General features: G+C 36.7%; 1 protein-coding gene and 1 pseudogene across 2 annotated transcripts; one reads left to right on the plus strand and one right to left on the minus strand.

Annotated features, from left to right (window-relative positions):
• The first annotated feature begins 3,482 nt into the window (after window positions 1-3,482).
• Window positions 3,483-13,782, plus strand: LOC148932361 (uncharacterized; annotated as a pseudogene).
• A 556-nt stretch (window positions 13,783-14,338) lies between these two features.
• On the minus strand, window positions 14,339-20,485 carry LOC125202644 (uncharacterized). Of its 2 annotated transcripts, none has more exons than XM_089064537.1 (2): window positions 19,163-20,034; window positions 14,339-14,441 (listed from the first exon to the last, which is right to left on the minus strand). In XM_089064537.1, exons 1-2 carry the CDS (start codon window positions 20,020-20,022, stop codon window positions 14,339-14,341), a joined length of 963 nt encoding a protein of 320 aa, XP_088920663.1. In that variant the 5' UTR covers window positions 20,023-20,034. The 2 variants fall into 2 exon arrangements, with proteins under 2 accessions (XP_088920663.1, XP_047957051.1); XM_048101094.2 differs by lacking the exon at window positions 14,339-14,441 and adding an exon at window positions 20,314-20,485 and having other exon boundaries at window positions 18,867-20,034.
• Window positions 20,486-24,560: the final 4,075 nt, after the last annotated feature.

Here is a 24,560-nt window from a genome sequence, read left to right on the forward strand (position 1 = left end):
CATTTCTTAAAACCCGTGCCGAATCAAAGTGGGAAAAATTTTTGGTGGACGGAGGTAGTAATTAATTTTATATATCCTACATAATCAAATTAACGCTTTTTTAACTATGTTTTACTCCCTCCGTTCCATAGTAATGGAGGCATTTCTTTTCGGCACAGAGTTTAAGAAAAATTGTGTTAGGTGAGTTAAGTAAATGGAGAATAAAGTGAAAAATGAAAAAATTATTGATATGAAGAGAGTAAAGTATGTGTGGAAAAATGTGTTGATTTTTACTAAAAAGGGAAATGACTTTATTACTATGAAACGCACCAAAATGACTCTATTACTATAGAACAGAGGGAATATTAATTATATATTGAAATGTGTATCTTTCATAAATGAGACCACCACTACTTTTTATAGACGGAATAATGACAAATACTTATTGAATAGTTGGATCAACTAGGATTTCCATCTAAGCAACAACATAAAGAAATGATTAATACTTTCTTCGTAGACTTTAAGTGGAATATGTCTAATTCGACATGAAATTTTATATAATGTTATTTTGTGAGTAAAATGTACTGTAGAAAATAAAGTTATGAAGAAGAAAAAAATAAAAAGAGTGACATTCCTATATATAAAAATGTGTTATTTTTAGTGAGACATTCTCAAAAGAAAAATCATCTCTAACTGTAGTATACGGATTATATTATTTGCCATTAATTTTCATTTAGAAAACATAATTAAAATTCAAATCAGATCAACTTACTATCATTAATGGTGTTAATTGTAACACCCCACTTTTTCGAACCCTAATTTTCGAGACATAAAATTTTTTGCATTAAATTCTTTTAATGCCATGAAGTATGTGGATTAAATGATGAGTGATTTATTGCATGATTCTTTGTGACCTAGTTGCGATATGGAGTTGAGTTTGAGGTGAATAGTCAAACTTGTTGATTATATGACGTGACTATTGATAGTCTAGTGTGGAAAATATGACGTGGCCGTTGAAAGGTCAATGTGTTGTGAAGATGGAGTGGAATTAAAAATGGTGGATTTTGTGATGCGATTATGTGAATATTTTGATGCGGGACGAAGTAAAAATTGTGGTGAATTATTCCTAAGGGATGAGTGAGATTAAATAGGATTTTCATAAATATCCTACACATATTATAGGAATTTTCGACCCTCATGATTTATTGGAGAGGAATTCTATTTTTCGTGGATTTTATTATTCTCTTGGGATATTTATCCAAATTAAATCCAAAGTCTGATTATTCCTTATTTCCTCTATGAAATTTTCGGAACCCACTTTATAATATGGAGATTTTCGAAAATCTCCTATTTATGGGAGAAGGGATTATTTTATTATATTATTTAATCCCTTATTTATTTTCTTCCATGAATAAATTCAAATATCCTAGCATATCTTACCATATCTAAGGAGATCTTGCCATATCTTATTTTAATTAATATTTAAAAATTGATTCCTTATGGAGAAACAATATTAACGCTTATTTCATATTATTTGGGGAGGATTATTATTTTTATTCTGCTCCGTGATATTTTATTCTACTCCGTGAAATATCTAAATTAAATCATAGGCTAATTAAATAGCCTAAAATTCGAAACCCCCTTATTTCTCACCCATATTAACGTCAATCTCTCTCACCATATCTCTCCAAATCTTTATTTATTTAATTGTGAGATTATATTCTTGAACTCTATAAATAAGAGACAAAACCTAAACCTAGAACACCAAAAACCGCCCCCCACTCCCCCAAAATCACGTCTCCCCTCTCTCCCACTCTCTCTCAATTTTTCTTCTACTATTCTCCAATATTTCTTCATCTTTTGAGAAGAATTGAAGTTGAAACTCAAGAATCTTTGAAGAATCAAGGCTAATACTTTGTTTCTACCGTTCGTTCTATCAAGAAAATGTATTTTTATATTAATCTTTCTTCATCTAACCGATTAATCGGTTTTCTTGAACCTTCATGCATATAGATTGAGTGAAAGGGGAAACAATTGATGAATATGGGGTGCGTATATGTGTGGGTGTGTGAATCGCGCGCGTGTGTGTTCGTGTGTGTGCGTGTGGGTGTATTTTAAAACACTCATGCGTGACATGTTTTGATGATAGATTTGGAGTTGTGGTTCGAATAAAAATTGATATGATGAGCATGTCTTGATTTAAGAATGATGATATAAAACTAATCGACGGGAGAAAGGGAAACGTTGGGAACATGCATGATTTTGAATATATCAATGATTGAGACTTACTTGTGATACACATAAATTAAAGGTGTTAACTCGCGCTCTCAGTGTGATAGCAAGAGGAAGAACATACTTTGTGATCTAAGGAATCGAGGTGGGCTTTATTTACTAAACTCTCTTATTTCTAAAATAATGATTATGGTGATATAACGGTGGATTAAAATGTTATGCCATGCCTGAGATTGTTCTGATTATGTTGTGTGCCTGATGCCTAATTTGCGAGTCCGCTCCATTAGACTATAGGGCTATATAAACGAATTCGGGTCTAAGTAGGGCCGCAAACCCTATCAGGCTAGTGTACACAGTTGGGATCGGGAGCCGTCCTTGCTAGTCGGCCGGTCTCGTGGGTGAATAGTGTGGCCACACTTTCGTCGCACTATGGAATTGTTGATTGTTGAGAAAATGGGAGGAATTGTTTGACTGGTCAGTCTATGAAATTATTTTGTGATACTCGATGATATACTTTTATAAATGCAAACATGAGTTCACTATGGTAAGGATGGCATATCTATTAAAATGTTTTGGCATGAGTTCACTGAGTATGTTTAAAATACTCAGCCCTGCATGTGTTTTCCCTATGTGCAGGTTGAGCAGTGATGAGCGGTTGGCGGTGTTGAGCAAATAAATTGAATGATAATATGGTTGTCTTGAAACATTGAGTGGGTTGTGTCTTCATACATGACTTCACTTTTCTCTTGGTTGCAACGCTAAACATGAAACTTAGTATCGCTTGTTTTTGAACTTATTTCCTTTTTTTTATTAAAATATTGAGACATAATGCGTTTTGGATTATATTATACCCTTGGCTTTTGAGCATGAATTATGATATCTATTCATCATTGGTTTTCTTGATTAAGTCGTTGTCTTATTGCTTAAATAGTTCATTAATTACTCTGGTCAAATCCCTTTAAATGAAACCCTAGCCTACGCTCTTGTTGCATTTAAGTCCGCCTAGGTAGCAGTCGCCGTATTTATTATACCCTAAAATGTCGGGCTGTTACATTAACGGTGGATGGAGGTAATAATAATTTTAGTATTAATAGAAATTTTGTGTAACACCTATTTCTCTGATTAGTAGTATAAATATTCTCTTATGATTGTGTTTGTGTTATTGTAAAGTTGAGACCGGAACGTGCACACCACACGCCAAAAACTCCGTTCCTTCATTCTCCGTTCCAACACGTTTCCTGTTCTTCACCATTGCTCTTTCGCCGGCGTCAATGGTCGCCTCATTATCCAAAATCACCATCCTCAGACTCCAATGCTCACACCACTCATCTAAACCTACTCTAAACCACACAATCTCCGATCATCCATAGCCGCCGCCGCTCAACGCCGCCAGCTGGCTCCACCGCCGCCCCGTACGCTTCCCCCGCTTCCAACGCCATAACCAGAAACCTAACCACTCGGAGCCTCCAACTGCACCGTCCTCCCTCCAGCTACTCCGCCTGGTCCGCTGGTATCTCCAATCGATCAAATCACGCCCGATCGCCACCAAATCAGCCACCGCCGCCCCCATCTACACCGCCGCCGATATAACCTCCCAGGTATCGCCCTAATTCTCATCCGATCGCTCAATTACACCTTCTGAAAAGCGTAATTTCACATTTCAAATTCAAATTTCAAAATCGCGCGCAGAAGATTGTTGGGGGAATGGAGCAACGGTATGAATTGGTGAGAACTTTGCGCATGGGCGGTTACATCATGGTGATATTGGGGCCGTCGCTGCATTACTGGTACAATTTGATGTCGGCGGTTTTCCCGAAGCGCGATGTGTTATCGACGCTGAAGAAGATCGGTTTGGGGCAGGCTGTGTACGGACCTGCCATGACTGTTGTCTTCTTCTCTGTTAACGCCGCTCTTCAAGGTAATTTCAGATTCAATTTCACCTGAGAAATTTCAAAATTGAGTGGGAAAGAATTGGAGATTTTTTGCAGGTGAAAATGTTGGGGAGCTTGTGGTGAGATTGAGACATGATTTGGTTCCTACGTGTTATGATTTGGGAAAGATTTCTGACGAAGAAGAATGTTTGAAGATGAGAATTTAGGGATCAGAGATTTTGGGGAAAAATGAGAGAGAAATCTTATTCAGTAGTGAAGAGAAAAACTTGTGTTACACATCTCAATCAACAGACTATATACTCCCCGTAACTAACTTCTACTAACCAAAGGAAAAACAAGAAAAGGGAAAAGAAGCTAAAACAGAATTTTCAACTACTCTTCTAACAGCTAGTTCAAGGGTTTGAACTCTACTCTCTCCTTTCTTCTTTGCTTTATTTCTTGCTTAATGGGTTGGGCTTCTTATGCACATTACTCTTCACAATTCTCCACCTTGCACAAGCAGCTCAGACCATAGCACACACATTTATCAACTCCTTACAATGCTCAAACTTCTCTTTTGGCAGAGCCTTTGTAAGCATGTCTGCCGGGTTATGCAAAGTGCTAATCTTAACTACCTTTGCATTTCCCTTCTCCACCTCATCTCTGATGAAGTGTAGCCGCACATCAATGTGCTTGCTACGCTCATGAAACACCTGATGTCGAGCAAGACACAAGGCACTGCTGCTGTCACAATGTATAGTCACTGCATCTTGCTCCACCTCAAACTCAGCTGCCATCCCCCTAATCCAAAAGCTTTCTTTAACAGCTGAAGTTAGAGCTATGTATTCAGCCTCTGTAGTAGAAAGTGCTACAACACTCTGCAGTGAGGATTTCCAACTTATGGCTGATCCAAACATGGTGAAGACATAACCAGTTTGTGATTTCCTATTATCAAGATTGGTTGCATAATCTGCATCACAAAAGCCTTGTAGAATTTCTGTCTCAGATTCATCACAACCCTTGTATAGAATACCAAAGTTTCCAGCACCCCTCAGATACCTTAGCATCCACTTCAAAGCACTCCAGTGCTCCCTTCCAAAATCAGACATGTATCTGCTTGTGATGCTAACAGCATGGGATATATCAGGCCGAGTACAAATCATGGCATACATAAGACTGCCAATGATATTTGCATATGGGATAGATTCCATTTCCTTAGATTCCTCCACACTACCTGGAACTTGAGCCTTTGAGAGCTTGAAGTGTTGGGCAATAGGTGTTGCAGCAGGCTTCACATTGATCATGTTGAATCTCTTTAACACTTTTTCCACATAATCTGCTTGAGATAGCCAAAGAGTACCCTTCTCTCTATTTCTCATAATATCCATGCCTAGGATCCTCTTTGCTTCTCCTAGATCCTTCATCTCAAAGCTCTGGTTTAGATCATCTTTCACAATCTGTACTTCATGTTTGGATGGGCCTGCAATCAGAATATCATCTACATAAATCAGTAGATATGCTACTGGAACTCTCTCCTTTTTCTTTATGTAGACACAATCATCATACTTAGATCTTGTGAAACCATTCTCTGTCATATGTGCATCAAATTTTCTGTTCCATTGCCTTGGGCTCTGCTTGAGTCCATATAGACTTTTCTTGAGTAGACACACTTTGTTCTCATCACCCTTCTTCACATATCCTTCAGGCTGGAACATATAAATAGATTCTTCAAGATCTCCATGTAGAAATGCAGTCTTTACATCAAGCTGCTGCATCTCCCAATTTCTTTGATTCACCACTGCCAAAAGAATCCTCCACTCCTTCTTCTTGGGTGAACCCCCTTGCTACCAACCGTGCCTTATACCTCACACTGTCAGTCCCCACTGACTCCACCTTCTTCTTAAACAACCACTTGCAACTTACTAACTTCATAAACTCAGCCCTTTCCACCAACAACCAGGTCTTATTTCTGATCAAGGAATCTATTTCATCATTCATAGCCTTGATCCATTTCTTGCTGTCACTACATCCCACAGCTTCACTATAGGTAGAAGGTTCAGAGCACTCCATTGCTTCAGCTGTACACAGAGCATAAGAGATGACACCAGCTTCAGCATACCTTGCAGGTCTTCTTCTGTTTTCTCTTCGAGTTCTATCCCTTGCAAGCTGATAATTGCTCAAATCATCAGTTTTTGGATCACTTTCTCCCTCTGCATCAAGGTCAGCTTCTACAGGCTTGTCAAAATTACTCTCCTCATCAGACACATGAGACTCCAGAAACTGGTCAGGCTCCACCTCAAGTTGAGCAGTACTTTTCCTCCCATCTTCCACTGACTTTAGGTATGGCATGAGGTGCTCAACAAAGGTTACATCTCTACTAATCACAACTTTCTGCTTGCCTTCTTCAACACACCACAGCCTATATCCCTTTACTCCCTTTTGATAGCCAAGCATCACACACTTGAGGGCCCGAGCTTCCAGTTTCCCCTGCTTAATATGTGCAAAACACTTACACCCAAATATTCTGATTTTAGAGTAATCTCTATGCCCTCCATACCATCTAAAATCAGGTGTGGCACCCTTCAAACTAGTAGAGGGACACTTGTTGATCAAATATGCAGCAGTTGAGACTGTCTCACCCCAGAATCTCTTGCCTAACCCACAAGCAAACAACATACACCTCACTCTTTCCATGAGAGTTCTATTCATACGCTCAGCCACTCCATTTTGCTGTGGAGTGCCAGGAACAGTTCTGTGCCTTTTTACCCCATTCTCTTTACAGAACACATCAAACTCCTTGGATAGATACTCAAGGCCATTGTCAGTTCTCAAGCATCTAACCTTAGTCCCCTTTTCAGTCTCCACTTCCACACACCAATGTTTAAATTTCTCAAAAGCTTCAGATTTCTCCTTTAAGATATACACCCAAACCTTCCTACTATAGTCATCAATAATACTCATGTAGTATCTTCCTCCACCTAGAGTATTAACAGGTGCAGGCTCCCATAGATCTGAATGAACATATTCTAAAGGAGAATTTGAATAGTGGATACCTGTAGGGAATGGAGTCCTCTTTGCCTTTCCAAGAACACAGTGCTCACATGGACCAAGATTTGAAGATGTATCTCCTGGGATAATGCCAGATTTTATCAATTCTTTCAAGCTCCCTTCTGCTGGGTGCCCCAACCTCTCATGCCATAACTTCAAATCATCAATTGATACTGAGTTTGAGTCACCACTTACTGCCTCAGCTAGAAGATAGTAAAGGCTGTTCCTTCTTTCAGCCTCCATCACAGTCAGCTGCCCCTTCTTGACTTCCATCTTGCCACCAGATGAAGTGAATGTATATCCCTTTAGTTCCAGAGCTCCCAGAGACACTAAATTTCTTTTAACTTCCGGGATATACCTAACTTCACTTAGCATCTTGATTGACCCATCATGCATTTTGAGCTTCACCATACCAATCCCCCTAACATTGCATACATGATTGTTCCCTAACAACACAGAGCCACTAGCTTCTCTCATATCATAGAACCAGGACTAATTGGGGCACATATGAAAACTGCAACCAGAGTCCATAATCCACACCCCACTCAAACCATTTTCCATGACATTCAAGATTTCTGGAGTATTAACCTCTTCAATACAATCAGAGCTAGGGTGAGGATTACCTTCAGCTTGTTTCCTCTTCCATGCGTAGCAATCCTTCTTGATATGGCCTGGTTTTTTACACCAGTGGCAAGATCTAGTCTCTTTATGATTTGGAGTGGAGCAGTAGGCTTCGGTTCATCAATTTTCTTCTTGAATTTTGGCTTCTTGGCCTTCTTTACATAGAGGCTTTCTGGAATATTTTCTTGAGACTTCACAGATCCATTTTGTAGCTCCTTAGCACGTAGGGCTGACTGCACCTCTGTGAGCGTGATTGTCTTCTCCCTCCCATACACCATGGCATCTCTGAGGTGGTCGTAGCTCTTTGGCAGAGCATTCAACAGCATAATCGCTTTATCTTCATCATCGATTTGAACATCGATGTTCTCAAGATCATCTACTGCCTTGTTGAACTCCTCTAGTTGCTCACTGATCCCTCGATCTTCCAAGAAACGGTAAGAATACAACCTCTGCTTCATACACAACCGATTAGCCAGAGACTTTGTCATATACAAGCTTTCCAATTTGGTCAAGATCCCAGCAGCCGTAGTTTCTTTTGAGACTTCCCTTAATACCTTATCACCAAGGCATAAGATAACCACGCTATGTGCCTTAGCTTGAATTTCAGCGAGCTTGCTTTTCGCCTTCTCATCAGGCTCCTCTCCGGCCTTCGCATCTGCTTGCTTCTCCAGAGCTGCAGATAGACCTTGTTGGATCAACATGGCCTTCATCTTCATGCGCCACAAACCAAAATCGTTCTTGCCGGTAAATCGCTCCGCTTCCAATCGAGCAGCCATTTCTTCAATCGATTCCTTCTTCAGCCGTTCCCACAGACGGCGCCAAATTGTTATGATTTGGGAAAGATTTCTGACGAAGAAGAATGTTTGAAGATGAGAATTTAGGGATCAGAGATTTTGGGGAAAAATGAGAGAGAAATCTTATTCAGTAGTGAAGAGAAAAACTTGTGTTACACATCTCAATCAACAGACTATATACTCCCCGTAACTAACTTCTACTAACCAAAGGAAAAACAAGAAAAGGGAAAAGAAGCTAAAACAGAATTTTCAACTACTCTTCTAACAGCTAGTTCAAGGGTTTGAACTCTACTCTCTCCTTTCTTCTTTGCTTTATTTCTTGCTTAATGGGCTGGGCTTCTTATGCACATTACTCTTCACACTATGATGATGAATGGGGTAATGTATTGGCCGGTTTGCGACTTCGGCACCTTCAAATTCATCCCTGTTCATTTGCAGGTTGGTGATTTGATTCATCATCTTCATTTTCCATAGCTTATAAACAGAAATTGACTTAGTTTTTCTTCTTTACTAGTATCAACACTCGTGCTGTAATATTCACTTAATGAATACAAGTTCTAAATAATTCACTAATATCAATATGCATGCGTTATAAAAAAAGACCTTTACCTTTTCTGTCTCACTCTAAGTACGACATTTTCTATTCGATGTTTTTCGTTTTATTTCAATGTATGACTTAGGGGTCGTAGAAAATACATTTGATATACAATATCGATGTATTTTATTTTATTTCATTCGCAATTTCCTCAATTTTTTCGAATCTACACAAAAATTGGATTTTTAGTACAATTTGTCATTGTAATGTTGGATTGTGTATTGGACAAAATTTCGTTGTATTTTCATAAATTTCACTGTCTATTTAGTAAAGAGCAAAGGTCAAAATTGGTCCTGAACATATGGTCATTTTACCTTTTTGGTCATAAACATTATCTTTTGGATTTTTTGGTCCTGAACATATGAGAATTTGATCATTTTGGTCCTCTGTTAATTTTTCCGTTAAAAACTAACGGTCAACGGATTTAAATCCGATTTTGACCAAATTTAAGTTTTAATTCTGTTTTTTAAATCCTTAATTAAAAACCCTAACTATTATTAAAAATATTCTTTTAAATCTTTTAAAAATCTTTTTAAATCCTTAATTAAAAATCTTTTAAATAATTTCTTATTTTTCACATCGCGATCTTCTTCTTCCTTCTCTTCGCGTTAACTGTCAAACCCACAATCTACACATTCCCTAATAAAAATCCACAACAAACAACGAAAGTTTGTGGATTTCCAAGCACATATAATTAGATTGATTTAAAAAGTGAAATGCTTTACAAAACCAAAACAGTTGAGCCCTAATATGTATAAAACGAGATTGATTTCCAAGCACATTTGATTAAAAGTGTCACTTGTACAATAAGCAGTCGTCGGTGCCACTGGATTACGTGGTCGGGGTCGATTTTGAGGGGCAAGTGGTGGTAGCTGCCGATTTCCAGTGGGAGGAGGCGGATTTCCAGTTCGAGGAGGCGGATCCGGAGGAGGCGGATTTTGAGGGGCAAGTGGTGGTAGCCGCCGTCGTCTGCCTTGGATTCACCGTCGCCGATTGGAAGAAGAAATGATCGTAGTGAATCCTTGAGCTTGAGAGAGCGAGACGTTTTGCGTAGAAATTTTTCAAGTGTTGAGAATGAAAAATCGTGTTTTGTGTTTTACAACAATTTTCTCATAATTTCTAATTATATTTAAAAGAATATTTTTAATAATAGTTAGGGTTTTTAATTAAGGATTTAAAAACAGAATTAAAACTTAAATTTGGTCAAAATCGGATTTAAATCCGTTGACCGTTAATTTTTAACGGAAAAGTTAACAAATGACCAAAATGATCAAATTCTCATATGTTCAGGACCAAAAAATCCAAAAGATAATGTTTAGGACCAAAAAGGTAAAATGACTATATGTTCAGGACCAATTTTGACTTTTACTCTTTAGTAAACTTCGCCATTTCATTTAATATTTTCGAGATCTGCACAAAAATTAGATTTTTTTTGTTAACCACCAGCTTTTAGTCCTCCATTGAGTTTGGAGGGCTTAATATATAACCTTCCTTGTTCTTCTCTATTCAACATAGTACAATGTTTCTTTCCATTTCACTTCAAATATGGTCATAAAAATAGTTTTGGAACTGGTGTTTATAAAAGATCACACCTCCTGGACATTACTCTTTTACAAATTTGGTTAATGAGCAAATGTCTGTTTATTTTCTGTTTTTTTGCGGCATTGGAGCTAATGTCTGGTAGCTGAGATGGTGAGATAGTCAATTCCAATAGGTGAGTGCTCATACTTTGCATTCATTTTGCTTTCCTCTCGCCTACTATTCTTTTCACTGTAACAACAAAACATTTCGAAATTCGAAGGAAAGCACTAATCAAACTAAAGAAGAATCAGACGATCATTAAAACACCACTGAATTAGTCTTATAATATTTGGCTTCTTGACTTGAATTTTCTGTTTGTAGATAGCTAGCCGTATACAATACACACTCATCACCAGACGATTTGTATATTCAATCGTCCCATTCTACTATTTCAATTTTATATATTTCAAGATCTGATCAATCCTTACACATTTTTGGTTAAATGTTACATTCGTCTTTCATAAAACGATTCCCTTCAAAATCTACACCCAAATTATATAAGTTGGCAAATTACAATGCCAAGAAACATAGATCTATACAATTACTTACTTACTTTTTATATATTGAATTGTTTTTTCGTTTAATTAGGGTATTATTTTTCATTTAGTTGTATTTCATTTTATTTGGGATTCTACTGTATTTATATTTGGAATCAATATCTACAAAAGAAAGTGTATTTTTATGGAACTTGGGCAACTAATGCCGATTTAAAGTAGATCCCATCTCGATCATAAAATTAATTTTTAAATATACATTTTGATCTGTATATATATTGATTTTTTCAACTACATCTTTTATTATTTGGAGTTTCGATCAAGCCCTGCACAGTAAATTGTACTGTAATTTTTGCAGGAATTTGACCCAATTTTTTTTCTTCGTATTTCTCTTGATTATCATAGTATTTTTTGATAATTACTACTATCATTTTTCTACTGTTATTTATCAACAGTTTATTTGTTCCTGTCACTAAAACTAAACTGTATATACCAAGATCTACACTACATTCCCTCTATGTCGATCAGGGCAAACAAAGAGTGCTCTGCCCTTTTTTCAAAGCTAAGTTTTTTTTATATTTTATATTGTCATTTATTTTTCATTCATATATGTATAATTTTTCGATTTGAAAAATGTTTGTTTTATCCTTATTCTCTTCCAAATAACCTTTTTTCTTATGGGATTGTTGATTTTTGCCTTTTGGACTTACCATGGATGATTTTGTTCTGAAATCTGTGATGGTGGTAATTGTATTAGCCATTCTTCCAGTTGATTTTACCCAAATAAAAGCGTTAGTATAATGAATTTCTTTTCATAGAATTGTAGTGGAAATGAGATCATTATATAATTTCAATTCTATTTCTTTGAAAATGATCTTTCTTTCCCTATATAATGTTAGTATGCTTGCAGGTATTTCTCTTTGATATTCTTCTCAACTTTTTGACCTCTTTCGAAAACATTTTTTCCAGTTACCTCTTCCACATCTGAAAATTTTCATTTTGTCTGTTCTCCTTTTGATCACATTTCATCTTCCTCTTGTTCTCCTTAAATTTGTAAATCTTTTTCTAATTATCTACCTCATTTACATTTACATCAACTGCAAAAAACAGCATTGAAAGAAAAAAACAACTAAAACAGGTTCGTAATTTTCTAAAATTTGAACCATTACTTGAGTAAACATCTTTTTAGGTACACGAACTTTGCCAAAGTATCATTTTAGGTCCGTGAACTTTGAAAATATCATTTTAGGTCCGTGAACTACAAGTTAATATCATTTGAGGTATTTTGAACTTTTTCCGGACGAAAATGCCCTCAAGGCCTTCAAAGGGCAATTTGGACAATTCTTTCGCTACTCATCTAAAGACCTAGAGTCCAACAATTTTTTTAACTGCTATTTAATTCAATTACCATCCAAATTGAATTTAAATATAATTAAAATTTGCCGTAAAAATTATGTGTTAGTTTTTCTATTATTAGATGATTAATTATTTAATGATAGTGAATTGAGACTTGATACTTTATTTCATTTTTCAATAGAAACTGCATTTTAATAACTTACTATAGGTGGTGTGTGAATTCTATTTAGTTTATTTGTTTTGAAATTAGATAGCTATTAATTTGGATTGTCATTCGGAGATGAATTTCAAAGTGGAGATCAATTAACATCTAAATTGAATTTAAATATAAAACTTTGCCGTTAAAAATTGTTGAATAATATGTTTGTGAAATAAGATGATTGCCGAAAGAATTGTTCAAATTGACCTTTGAAGGTCTTAAGGGCATTTTCGTTCAAAAAAAAATTAAAATACCTCAAACGATATTAACGCGTAGTTGATGGACCTAAAATGATATTTTCAAAGTTTACGGACCTAAAATGATACTTTGACAAAGTTCGTAGACTTAAAAAGATATTCCCTCTTAATTTTTTTACCGCAATTTGAAAGAAAAGAGTTGATTTCTTGTTTTGAAAATATGCACACACTCGTTTCTGCGAGCTGGTATTTATAGGCAAAGTTTTAGTTATTTTACCTCCATTTTGAATGGATTTTATTTTTAATAAATTCAGTTCTTCCTTCAATAATTTTCTGATAGGCTTATTTCATACGCAAGACCCTGAAGTACAATTGTTCAGGCTGATTGACAGAATTGTAATGTATTGATTCAGAGCCATGGCCGAAGATTGATAAATGTTTCTGTAATACTATTATCTCTATTATCCAATATATAAAATTGGCAGCTTTGTAATGACTGTGTTATTATCCAATGTGTTTAGTAGTCTATGGAGTATGGACAATTGTTTGTGTCGATTTGATGTGTTAAATGACAACTCTAAAAGAATGTATTATAATTTAGTTATGATTAAAATTCTAAAATAAGATTTGGGTATCATTTTATGAAGTTTGGCGGGGAAAAGTGAATAGCCAAACTGTGGCTTTATATATTTATTATTATAGATTATTATAGATTATAGATATGGTAGCCATTGGTGGTCAACTCCTTCTCCTACCTATGGACTATTTACATGACTTACATGGCAAGCCTAGACAAAGCCGGCTTCGGACAATAGCCTGCAAATCACACATGACCGATAGCGACAACCAGTGATTTAAAGTCCCGTGCAATAGCATACAAATCACATATGACTGATAACAACAATCAGTGATCACAAACATCGAGTCTTATGCAATAGCATACAAACCAACAACCAGTGATCACAAACATCGAGTCTTGTGCAACAGCATACAAACCACACATGACTGTGATAATGATAACAGTGATCTAAAATTCCAATAGTGGAGGGTATTTTTTTTATTTAAGATTGTAGACATGTAATTGTTGTTAGTTGTATTTATGATTTGTTGTATTTAGTAATGTAACTACTTTTTTTTGGGATATAAATTTGTAATGGTGAAATTGGTTCTAAATCTTGAATGAATAACAACAGCACAAATGGAGGCTTTTTTCATTATAAAAAATATATATACAAATTATAAGCAACAACTCCAAAAAAATTATACAAACTCTAAGTGACTAATGATCAATGCTGTTAGAACCTATCTGTATATGAAGCCAGTATCAAACCTCACTCTTCTCTGCAGCAACCATTTTCAAAACTGGAGTTTTCACTCCTTGGAGGCGTGGTGGCAGATCTTCTCGAGCTGGACGGGCCAATCCGGCCCGAGCAGACGAGGGCTTGATTCCATCACAACCCGGAAATCCAGCACACTACTGACTTTCGTAGATGTTAGACTTGTGATGGCTCAATATCAGCACATTCAAAGAGAGGAATCAGCCTTGAGCTAATCTCAAGCTCGAGTGTTTCAGCAACCGTTGGATTGCGTTAGTTAGTGAGCTTGTATCTGAGCCGTCAGATTAGATAGCCGTTAGAGAGTTGTTATTTTGTTTTGTTGCCTTTACTCTTTCGGTTTTCATATTAAAAACAGAGTTGTACAGTTTCTCTCTCAGATTTTGATCAATAAGATTTCGCTCCATTCTCTCGATCAATCCTTCCTCTCGCAGCTCTTAGATAGATCTCTGAAAACTCGATTAGGCTTCGAATCATTTGAATTGGCGCCGTCTGTGGGAATTCGATTGAATCTTGGTTAGGGATCTGAATTTTGATTTTTCGCGAAGAATCAAAAATGGCTTCTAGATTTGAAGCTGAAAAATTTACAGGGAAGAACGACTTCGGTTTATGGCGCGTGAAGATGAAGGCGTTGTTAATTCAGCAGGGGCTTTCATCGGCTCTGGAAATTGAGAGCGAGGATACACCGAAGGTCGTTCTTGATGAGAAAACGACTGCGAAGAAGGCGGAAATTGAGGCGAAGGCGCATAGCGCTGTTGTGCTGAGTCTGGGAGATAAGGTGCTCCGGGAAGTGTCGAAGGAGACCACCGCGGCTGGTATTCTTAAGAAATTGGAAGATCTCTATATGACGAAGTCGCTCGCCAATAGGCTCTATATGAAGCAGCGGCTCTACTCCTATCGCTTCTTGGAGGAGAGGAGTGTTCTTGAGCAATTGGAAGACTTCAACAAAGCGGTGGATGATCTAGAAAATATTGATGTCTCAATTGGTGATGAAGACAAAGCAATCTTGCTTCTCAATGCGCTACCAAAGGCCTATGATCAGCTTCGCGACGCAATCATGTATGGACGTGAAAAGACCATCACACTTCTTGAGGTGCAGTCTGCCTTGAGAGCTAAAGATTTGCACAAGTCAAATGAGAAAGTGCAGGATCCTACTTCAGAGAGTCTCAATGTCAAGAAGTTCAAAGGGAAGAAGTTTGCCAAGAAGAATCAAGAAAGCTCAAAATCTTCATCAAATGATCAAAAGGAAACCAGATCATGTCATTGGTGTAAAAAACCAGGGCACCTAAAGAAAGATTGCTATGCATGGAAGAAAAGGCAAGCAAATGGTGGTGGAAACACTGCCAACTCCACTGATTGTGTTGAGGAGAATGATTCTCCAGATGCTCTCAACATAATGGAGGTCAAGGATGGAAGCTCATGGATTATGGATTCTGGCTGCAGCTTCCATATGTGTCCTCATTTGGATTGGTTTGAGGAAATTCAAGAGGGAACAGGCACTGTGATTCTGGGAAATAATGTGGTGTGTCATGTTAAAGGGATTGGATCCGTGAGGCTGAAGATGCAGGATGGGTCAATCAAGAAACTACGTGATGTAAGATATATCCCAGAGGTGAAAAGAAATTTAGTGTCCCTTGGATCTCTTGAAAGAAAGGGCTGCACATTCTCCTCTGCAAATGGAAGCATGACTGTCATGAAGGATAAGAAGGTGGTCTTGACTGGTGAAAGAAGAGGAACTTTATACTACCTAACTGTTACTGTGATGAAGACATCTATGGATGAAGTTCACATTGTGAAGTCAGAGTCTGTGAGCTTGTGGCATAGGAGGCTTGGGCATCCAGCAGAAGGGAGTGTAAAGCAACTGATAAAGAAAGGGATAATTCATGGAGTTGATGATTCACACAGCACTCCATGTGATGAATGTATCCTTGGGAAATCTAAGAAGCTGCCTTATCCAGCAGGTAAGCATACATCCACCTCACCTTTAGATTATGCTCATAGTGATCTTTGGGGGCCATCCTCTGTAAATTCTGTAGGGGGAGGTAGATATTACATGAGTATAATAGATGATTTCTCTAGAAAGTGTTGGATTTACATATTAAAGGAGAAATCAGAGGCTTTTAAGTGCTTTGATCACTGGTGTGTTGAGGTGGAAAGGGAGAAAGGTGTTAAGCTTAAATGCCTTAGAACAGACAATGGGCTGGAATTTTTGTCTAAAGAATTTGAAAACTATTGTAAAGATAGAGGAATCAAGAGACATAGGACTGTACCCCTCAACCCACAACAAAATGGAGTGGCAGAGAGGTACAATAGAACAATTCTTGAGAGGGTTCGATGCATGTTGTTGGCCTCTAGATTGGAAAAAAGGTTCTAGGCTGAGGCAGCCTCCACTGCAGTAAAACTATTAAATATGTGTCCTTCATCTAGCATCAATGGAGACACCCCTGATATGAGATGGTATGGGAGAAATCCTGAGTATAGTCATTTGAGAATTTTTGGCTGCAAAGCTTTTGCCCACCTGAAGCAAGGGAAGCTTGATGCTAGAGCATTAAGATGTGTAATGCTGGGCTATCAATCAGGAGTTAAAGGGTACAGGCTGTGGTGTGTGGAGCCTGGAAACCACAAGATTATAGTTAGTAGAGATGTAGTTTTCACAGAGACTGAGATGCCATTCTTTAAAGGGCAACAAGTGGCAGTGGAGAGTGAAGCTGTTAATATGGATAATAATAAGCCTGAGGTGGAGTCAGGGGAGTCAGATGATGATACTGAACCAATACAACATGAAGCACCATCTCAAGATACATCTCAAGGTAGCCCAGTTGATCTGAGAAACTATATGCTCACCAGAGACAGAGCCAGGAGAGTCCCAAAGCAAGCTGCTAAGTATTCTGATTCTGAAATGCTCTTTTATGCGCTTTGTATAGCTGAGGAGGTGGAGTATTCTGAACCAGCTACTTACAAAGATGCTATGAACAGCAAGGAATGGGAAAGCTTGATGAAGGCCATGATAGATGAGATTGAGTCTTTATTGAAAAATGGGACTTGGGTACTTGTTGAGAAACCTGATGGTAGAAAGGTAGTGAGCTGCAAGTGGATCTTCAAAAAGAAGATTGAGTCTTCACCTAATGAGGCTGATCATATAAGGTTCAAGGCCAGATTAGTGGCAAGAGGATTTACACAAGAAGAGGGCATTGACTTTACTGAGGTTTTTTCACCTGTTGTGAAGCATGCTTCAATACGAATGCTGCTGGCTCTTGTAGCTAAGAAAGATTGGGAATTAGAGCAGCTTGATGTTAAGACTGCATTCCTTCATGGAAATCTGGAGGAAACAATCTACATGTCACAACCAGAGGGCTTTATAAGGCCAGGGGATGAGAGCAAGGTCTGCATGCTTAAAAAGAGTATCTATGGTTTGAAGCAGGCTAGTAGGCAATGGCATAAGACTTTTGATGCCTATGTGTTAAAGAATGGCTTTGTCAGATCTAAATATGATGGTTGTGTGTACATCAGAAAAAGAAAAGGTGTTCCCATTGCCTATCTATTATTGTATGTTGATGATATGTTAGTGGCTGGGGAAAGGATGTGTGATGTGCAGGATGTTAAGGATGATCTAAGATCAGCCTTTGAGATGAAAGATTTGGGGCCAGCAAGAAAAATTCTGGGTATGAATATTTTGAGGGAAAGACAGAAGAGAAAGCTGTGGCTAACTCAAAGTGATTACATATCCAGAATGTTGAAAAGATTTAAGGTGGAGAACATGAGAGAAGTGTCAACCCCCATGGCCATTCATTTTAAACTCTCTGTTACTCAAAGGCCACAAACTGAAGCTGAAGTTAGAGAAATGCAGAAGATACCTTATGCTAATGTTGTTGGTAGCATAATGTATGCCATGATAAGTACTAGGCCAGACATATCACAAGCCATTAGTGTGACATCTAGGTTTATGTCAGATCATGGGAAGGAGCATTGGGCAGCTTTGAAATGGTTGCTGAGATATCTTAAGGGAGCATCAGATTATGGTATTCTATTCAAAGCAGATGGCTACAAGGGAGATATTTTGATGGGGTTCTGTGACTCAGATTTTGCTGGCAGCATAGACACCAGAAAGTCTCAGTCAGGCTATATCTTCACTATGTTTGGATCTGCTGTGAGTTGGAAGTCCAACCTTCAGAGCGTGGTGGCTTTATCTACAACGGAGGCTGAGTATATCTCACTCACCTCTGCTGTAAAGGAGAGCTTTTGGCTGAAAGGGATGTTGGCAGATCTTGGTCTGGTGCAAGAGGCAAGAGGCAGTTAGTATTGGGTGTGATAACCAGAGTGCTTTAAGTTTGGCTAAGCATTAGGTATATCATGAGAAGAGTAAACATATAGATGTTCGTTTGCACTTCATCAGAGAAGAAATAGAGAAAGGGAAGGTCAAGGTGTTTAAAGTGCATACTTCAGAGAACCCTGCGGATATGCTTACAAAGCCTTTATCAAAAGAAAAGTTCCAGTTGTGCATGAGAATGATGAATTTGTGCAAGCTGGAGAAGGTTAATGATTGAGCAATCAAGGTGGAGTTTGTTAGACTTGTGATGGCTCAATATCAGCACATTCAAAGAGAGGAATCAGCCTTGAGCTAATCTCAAGCTCGAGTGTTTCAGCAACCGTTGGATTGCGTTAGTTAGTGAGCTTGTATCTGAGCCGTCAGATTAGATAGCCGTTAGAGAGTTGTTATTTTGTTTTGTTGCCTTTACTCTTTCGGTTTTCATATTAAAAACAGAGTTGTACAATTTCTCTCTCAGATTTTGATCAATAAGATTTCGCTCCATTCTCTCGATCAATCCTTCCTCTCGCAGCTCTTAGATAGATCTCTGAAAACTCGATTAGGCTTCGAATCATTTGAGTAGATTTATTAGGCATCACTGCCTTGTTTGAAGCAATCGACACACATGGCTCGATTAATCGCTTCAAGAATACATTCAAGCTGTTGTTTATCACGTCTGCACATTCCAGAGAGATCCCGACTCCCTCCGATGCCAGCCTCTGCTGCAAACGTCTCCTTAAAGACACGGTATCAGGCAACTCCCCCCAATTTTCACAAGCCTCACCGTCCTTATAGCTACAACCAGCAGGCTCTCGCGGACCAACTGAGACGCCAAAAGGAGCAGTGACATTGATCCACCACCTCCCACCATCGGGGCTTTCAGCACACTGCTCAACCTCCTCCCCGTCTTCCACTGAGACGACACCGCTGCAGAGGGATTGCAGCTCCGTTCCACTCTGCTGTTCTTGAGTCCTCGTGACTGTCTCTTCACACGTGAGACTAGGGCTTCTACCCAGCGGACCCAGAGGGCTTGGGCGATCCCTCAACTTGCGATCTCTGCTCACAGGAGACCTACATTTGCGAGGCGACTGGGGGAAAGCATCACCATACAACGATTGCAGACTGTAACCATTTGCAACCTTAACACTCATTCCTTCAATTTTTCGAGCCTTTTGAGGTGGGATCCTAGCTTGACACGCGTTTTGGGCAATGGATCGGATAAGCCTGTTGTGAAGACAAACGTTCTCCCTCCCAATCGTCTGCACGCAGCTCCTGTTAAACTCGACCTTGCTAAGCTTCAAACTTAGAAATCTCTTCAGCTGATCAAAGTACTTATCCGCTCTTTCGTGTCCAATTTTTTGATAGATAACATCTTTCAGCTCGAGCGTGTCCACACGAGTAAAACTCGCCACCATTTTCAGTTCAAACTGTACAGAAACAACAGATCGCCATCACCATCACACAACAAAACAGTAGCAAAATCATAACCAAAAAAAACCCCATTTTCCAGACATTGCATCTCACACAAAAAATCATACCAGAAAACCAACAAATATGATCAATTTCCACAGTTTTAAAATGCTAATATAATCAACCGACGTATGGATCAGCTCAATCAAAGTCATGTAAAGCAATAAAATCAAAATCAAATTCCAAACACAATCAAATTGAACTAGCAAGAAAAGCTTAGGATGCCAGCAAATTACAAACAAATAACGATTCTCGAATCAGAACCCCAATCCAGTTCATTGTTGATTGATTGTTCCGATTTTGGGTGTTTGCTCGGCGGCAGAAGTCGAGCTCAATTTCTGTTGGTAAATATCAAAGTTTAGAGACAGAGCAAAGCCAAACACGGTACAACTAATGTAGGCTTCGCCACTCCTAACAGAATCGTGTACTACTGCTCTTCTTTCGTGGAATTTAAGGCCGTGTTTGGGTTATGACATTTAGCAACAAAAGTCTAAAAATCGAAAATATTTCAACTCAGTGGCGCTAAAGTTTTGGTACTAACATATTTTCATGATACTACTACAATGAATTTAATTAACCAATTATTTTCCTATGCTTTTCATATTTCTTTTTTCCTCAAAATCATTAGGAGCATCCACATGAAATACATTTCAGTATCAATTAAATCCATGGAATTTGGGTGTGAATTGGAAATTAAATCTCTTTAATTTAAAATCTATAATTTGATATTATACGGATTTGAAATTGAATCCAGATTACAAATTCTCTCAATTTTATATAGTCAAAAATAAATATTTTGGTAATAGTTGTGCAATTTGGCACCTCCACACACATTACACTCACAACACTAATTGCAAATATAAACACATTACATGTGCGCATACATACAGATACGATATTGCACACACAACACTTTCATAAAAATACTCAAAGTATATAGAAAAACAGTAGAGATGCATAATATCTATAATAAATACAAAAAACTCAAAATATGTAGAAAAACATTATAGATGCATAATATCTATTAAAAAAAAACTAAAACAAATTATTGTGTAATGTCAAGTTTTAGTTAATGGTATGATTTATCAAACAAATATTATGAATTATATGAATACAATTTTATGGAGTATAAATTATTTAATTTTATCTAACAAAAGATTGAGATTGAATTAGAACACTGATTTCAAATTGAATTCTATAGAATTTAATTCCAACATTTGACTCGTCTACAAATATTAGTCTTCTTTAATTTCTAGTAACACTACTTGCCAATTTTCACCTTTTCTATTTTTTCTCATTCTCTTTTATTTATTTAATTTCAATTTTAAATCAATATTTTTTATATCATACACTTTATTAATTTTATATTAAAATTATTGATAGTTCTCTCCAAAAGGTGGACCAACAAAGTACTTTTTAAAAACTCTTAGGACACTCGCATTAACATCAAGAAAACCAACTTCGTTTTTAGTCATAAATAATTTTTTACTACTACTTCAATGTTATTTTATTTTAACCAGAACATATGTAATAAGGTTAGTCCTATTTCAACCCGACCACACCAAATAAAGCATATCGGATTCAAAGTCGTTGGTCAACAACAACCTCGAGAATGATAACTGGGTGTTGGCACTTGTACTCGCTCGTATAGGTGAACATTTATATTTCACATCAGATTTTTTTACCAAATCCTATACTCCAAAATTTTATGCAAATTTGAATTGTCTGTAATTTGAATTATGAATATTCAAAATTGAATAAAAATATATAAATAACTAAAAATTCAATACCCAAAATCCGTAAATTTGAAATCCAGTACCAAAATTCGTAAAATTGAAAATTCAGTACCAAAATCCATAAATATAAGAGTACCAAATACCATTATTAGTAATTATAATTGTTCAACACAGGTTTTATAATTTGTTAGTTTATAATTATAATATAATTTTATTAGATATAAATAAATAATTATATTTTGAATTTAGAGTATTTTATCTTTTAAAATATCTGATGATGACATGAAATTTAAAAAAAATTCAATTCGATCCAAACCAAAAATTGAAACAACCAATTGAATATTGTGCATTAGCAATGTTAGCAAATACTGCATCCGCCTTTTAAAAATAGAAACTATTTTCATTTTGGTTTGTCACTTAAAATTAGAAACCTTATCCTTAAGAAAATTTTCTCTATCTAATGAGGTGGGTCTTCATTAACAATACTTTAATAAAAAAATTTTATTTCTATTTCTCTGACCTTTATGCAGTAAACACATGTCTTGTTTCAAAAGTTCCTATTTTGAGAAGACAGAAGTAGTATGTGGCACAAAGTGCCTCCACAACTTCGCGACAAAATTTCAGCATGCATATGCAGTCAATTGTATATGCAACATGGAGATATTCATCAAATTGACATGACCCCCGTCCATAACCCAATTGCCTAATTGCAGTTAGAGAATTCTACAGAGTCGAGATAGAGCCGAAAATTGTTCTTCCTCGCTGTGGCTGCTCAGCAAAGTAGTCCACGATTAATCATTCAAAACGCCAATGACATATTCTCAGTACAAACACTCAATTAAGGATTTGCCTAAGTGACCCTAATGTTTTTCTCTCATAATATTCCACATGTAATCTTTCATGTACTCCTCTTCCATTTCCAAAGTCGAAGCGAAAAGGAGTTTGCTCTCGTCGAAATTCATTTGGGAGAGAAAGTTAGAAAAGAGAGAACGAAAGTAGATATGATAAAATGAGAAGAAGAATGAGATTATTTAATTATTCCATAAAATAATGTATTAAATTTAAATAAAAATTTACTAAACGAAGATTCTTGATTAATTATAGTTTGAATCCAAAAGACCACAACCTCAAACACTACTAGTAAGACCATCTCCAACTATTTACACAAAACTCAAACCTATTTTTGCAGTTCTGTCACATGAAACAGTAATTCTACTTCAACCATTTACATCAAACTCAAACTCCAAAAGAATTTTCCATATTCTCCTACTCCCTCCGTCCCGGAGTATTAGACTTACTTCTTTTGGGCACATGATTTAAGGAAGTGATATTTAAATAGTTAAAGTGGAGAGAGTAAAGTATGAGAGAGGGAAAAAGTAGGTGGAGAATAAAATAAGATAGATGTTTTTTGCTAAAAAAGGAAATGAGTCTAATATGTTGGGACATCCCAAAAAGGAAAGTTGGTCTAATACCTTGAGACGTAGGGAATACTTTTTTTACTTTTCAATCTTAACTACATATTTATTTAAATTACCCCTTCACCCATGACACTTTGTCAATAATTTTCCAAATGTAATTAAATAATTTGGTACTATTATTATAATAATATATTATATTTATATATATTAAATATATTATGCATTCAATAAAAAATACTCTCTCCGTCCCACTCAAGATGGCCACATTCTTGAGTGACATGATATTTATGAAGTAAGGTTAGGTGGAATAAAGTAAAGAGGAAAAATGTAGTTGAATATTTTAATGAGGAGAGAGGAGAGAGAGGTTTATTTTCATAATTAGAAAGTGACCATCTTGATTGGGACAAACAATAAAAGAAAGGTGGTCATCTTGAATGGGACAAAGGAAGTACATTAACTTCAAATTTATGTTACATCAAACGTACTACAATAACATTCAAACATAAATTAAAATACATTCAAAAACACCATAATTATATAAAACATAAGACAACCCGTAAAAAAGTAGCTAAAATTCAAAACTGCGTATTTGAGAAATTGTCCCACAAATGATCAACTAATGCATTTCGAACTTCTAGATGTGCATTTTTATTTCTTATTGCGGCATACCGAGTCAAGTACTCTTGAAATCGAACATCTTCATTTGTCGTCATCTCAACTTCTGGTTATGGTGCTTGTCTAGCAACTTCGATTGGAGAACTCAGGTCACACTCATCTTCAACTATCATGTTATGCAAAATTATACATGTAATCATTATTACACGCAACACTTCTTTATCCCAATACCGCACTGGTCCTGCTACAATTGAGAAACATGATTGGAGAACACCAAATGCACGTTCTACATCTTTTCTACAAGACTCTTGCCTCATAGCAAAATATTTTGTTTTTGGGGTACGAGGCTCATGAATTGTTTGCACAATAGTAGACCATTTTGGTATATTCCATCGGCTAGGTAATAACCCATATTGTATTCTTTGCCTTGAATACCAAGCCGAGAGAAGACTCATTTTACAAAAAAGAGCTTAACAACAAGAACAACCAAATGACTATGCAACTGAAACATATCATTCGTACTTCGATAATATAGGAGGTTCTGGTTCGGGTTTACCCGACTATTTGATTATGTTTTTCTTTTCTTTTTGTCATTGTAAATTGTTGTTTGTCTTTATTTTAAATTTTTGTCATTGTAACATAATTTCCATTTGGAGGACCAATTGTGTTATGTTACGTAATAGGAGTACTTTTATTACTAAATATTGTACTATT

Source organism: Salvia hispanica, chromosome 2 (assembly GCF_029641045.1).
Source record: "Salvia hispanica isolate PSC_SH4W2 chromosome 2, Shi_PSC_v1, whole genome shotgun sequence".
Taxonomy (NCBI): domain Eukaryota; kingdom Viridiplantae; phylum Streptophyta; class Magnoliopsida; order Lamiales; family Lamiaceae; genus Salvia; species Salvia hispanica.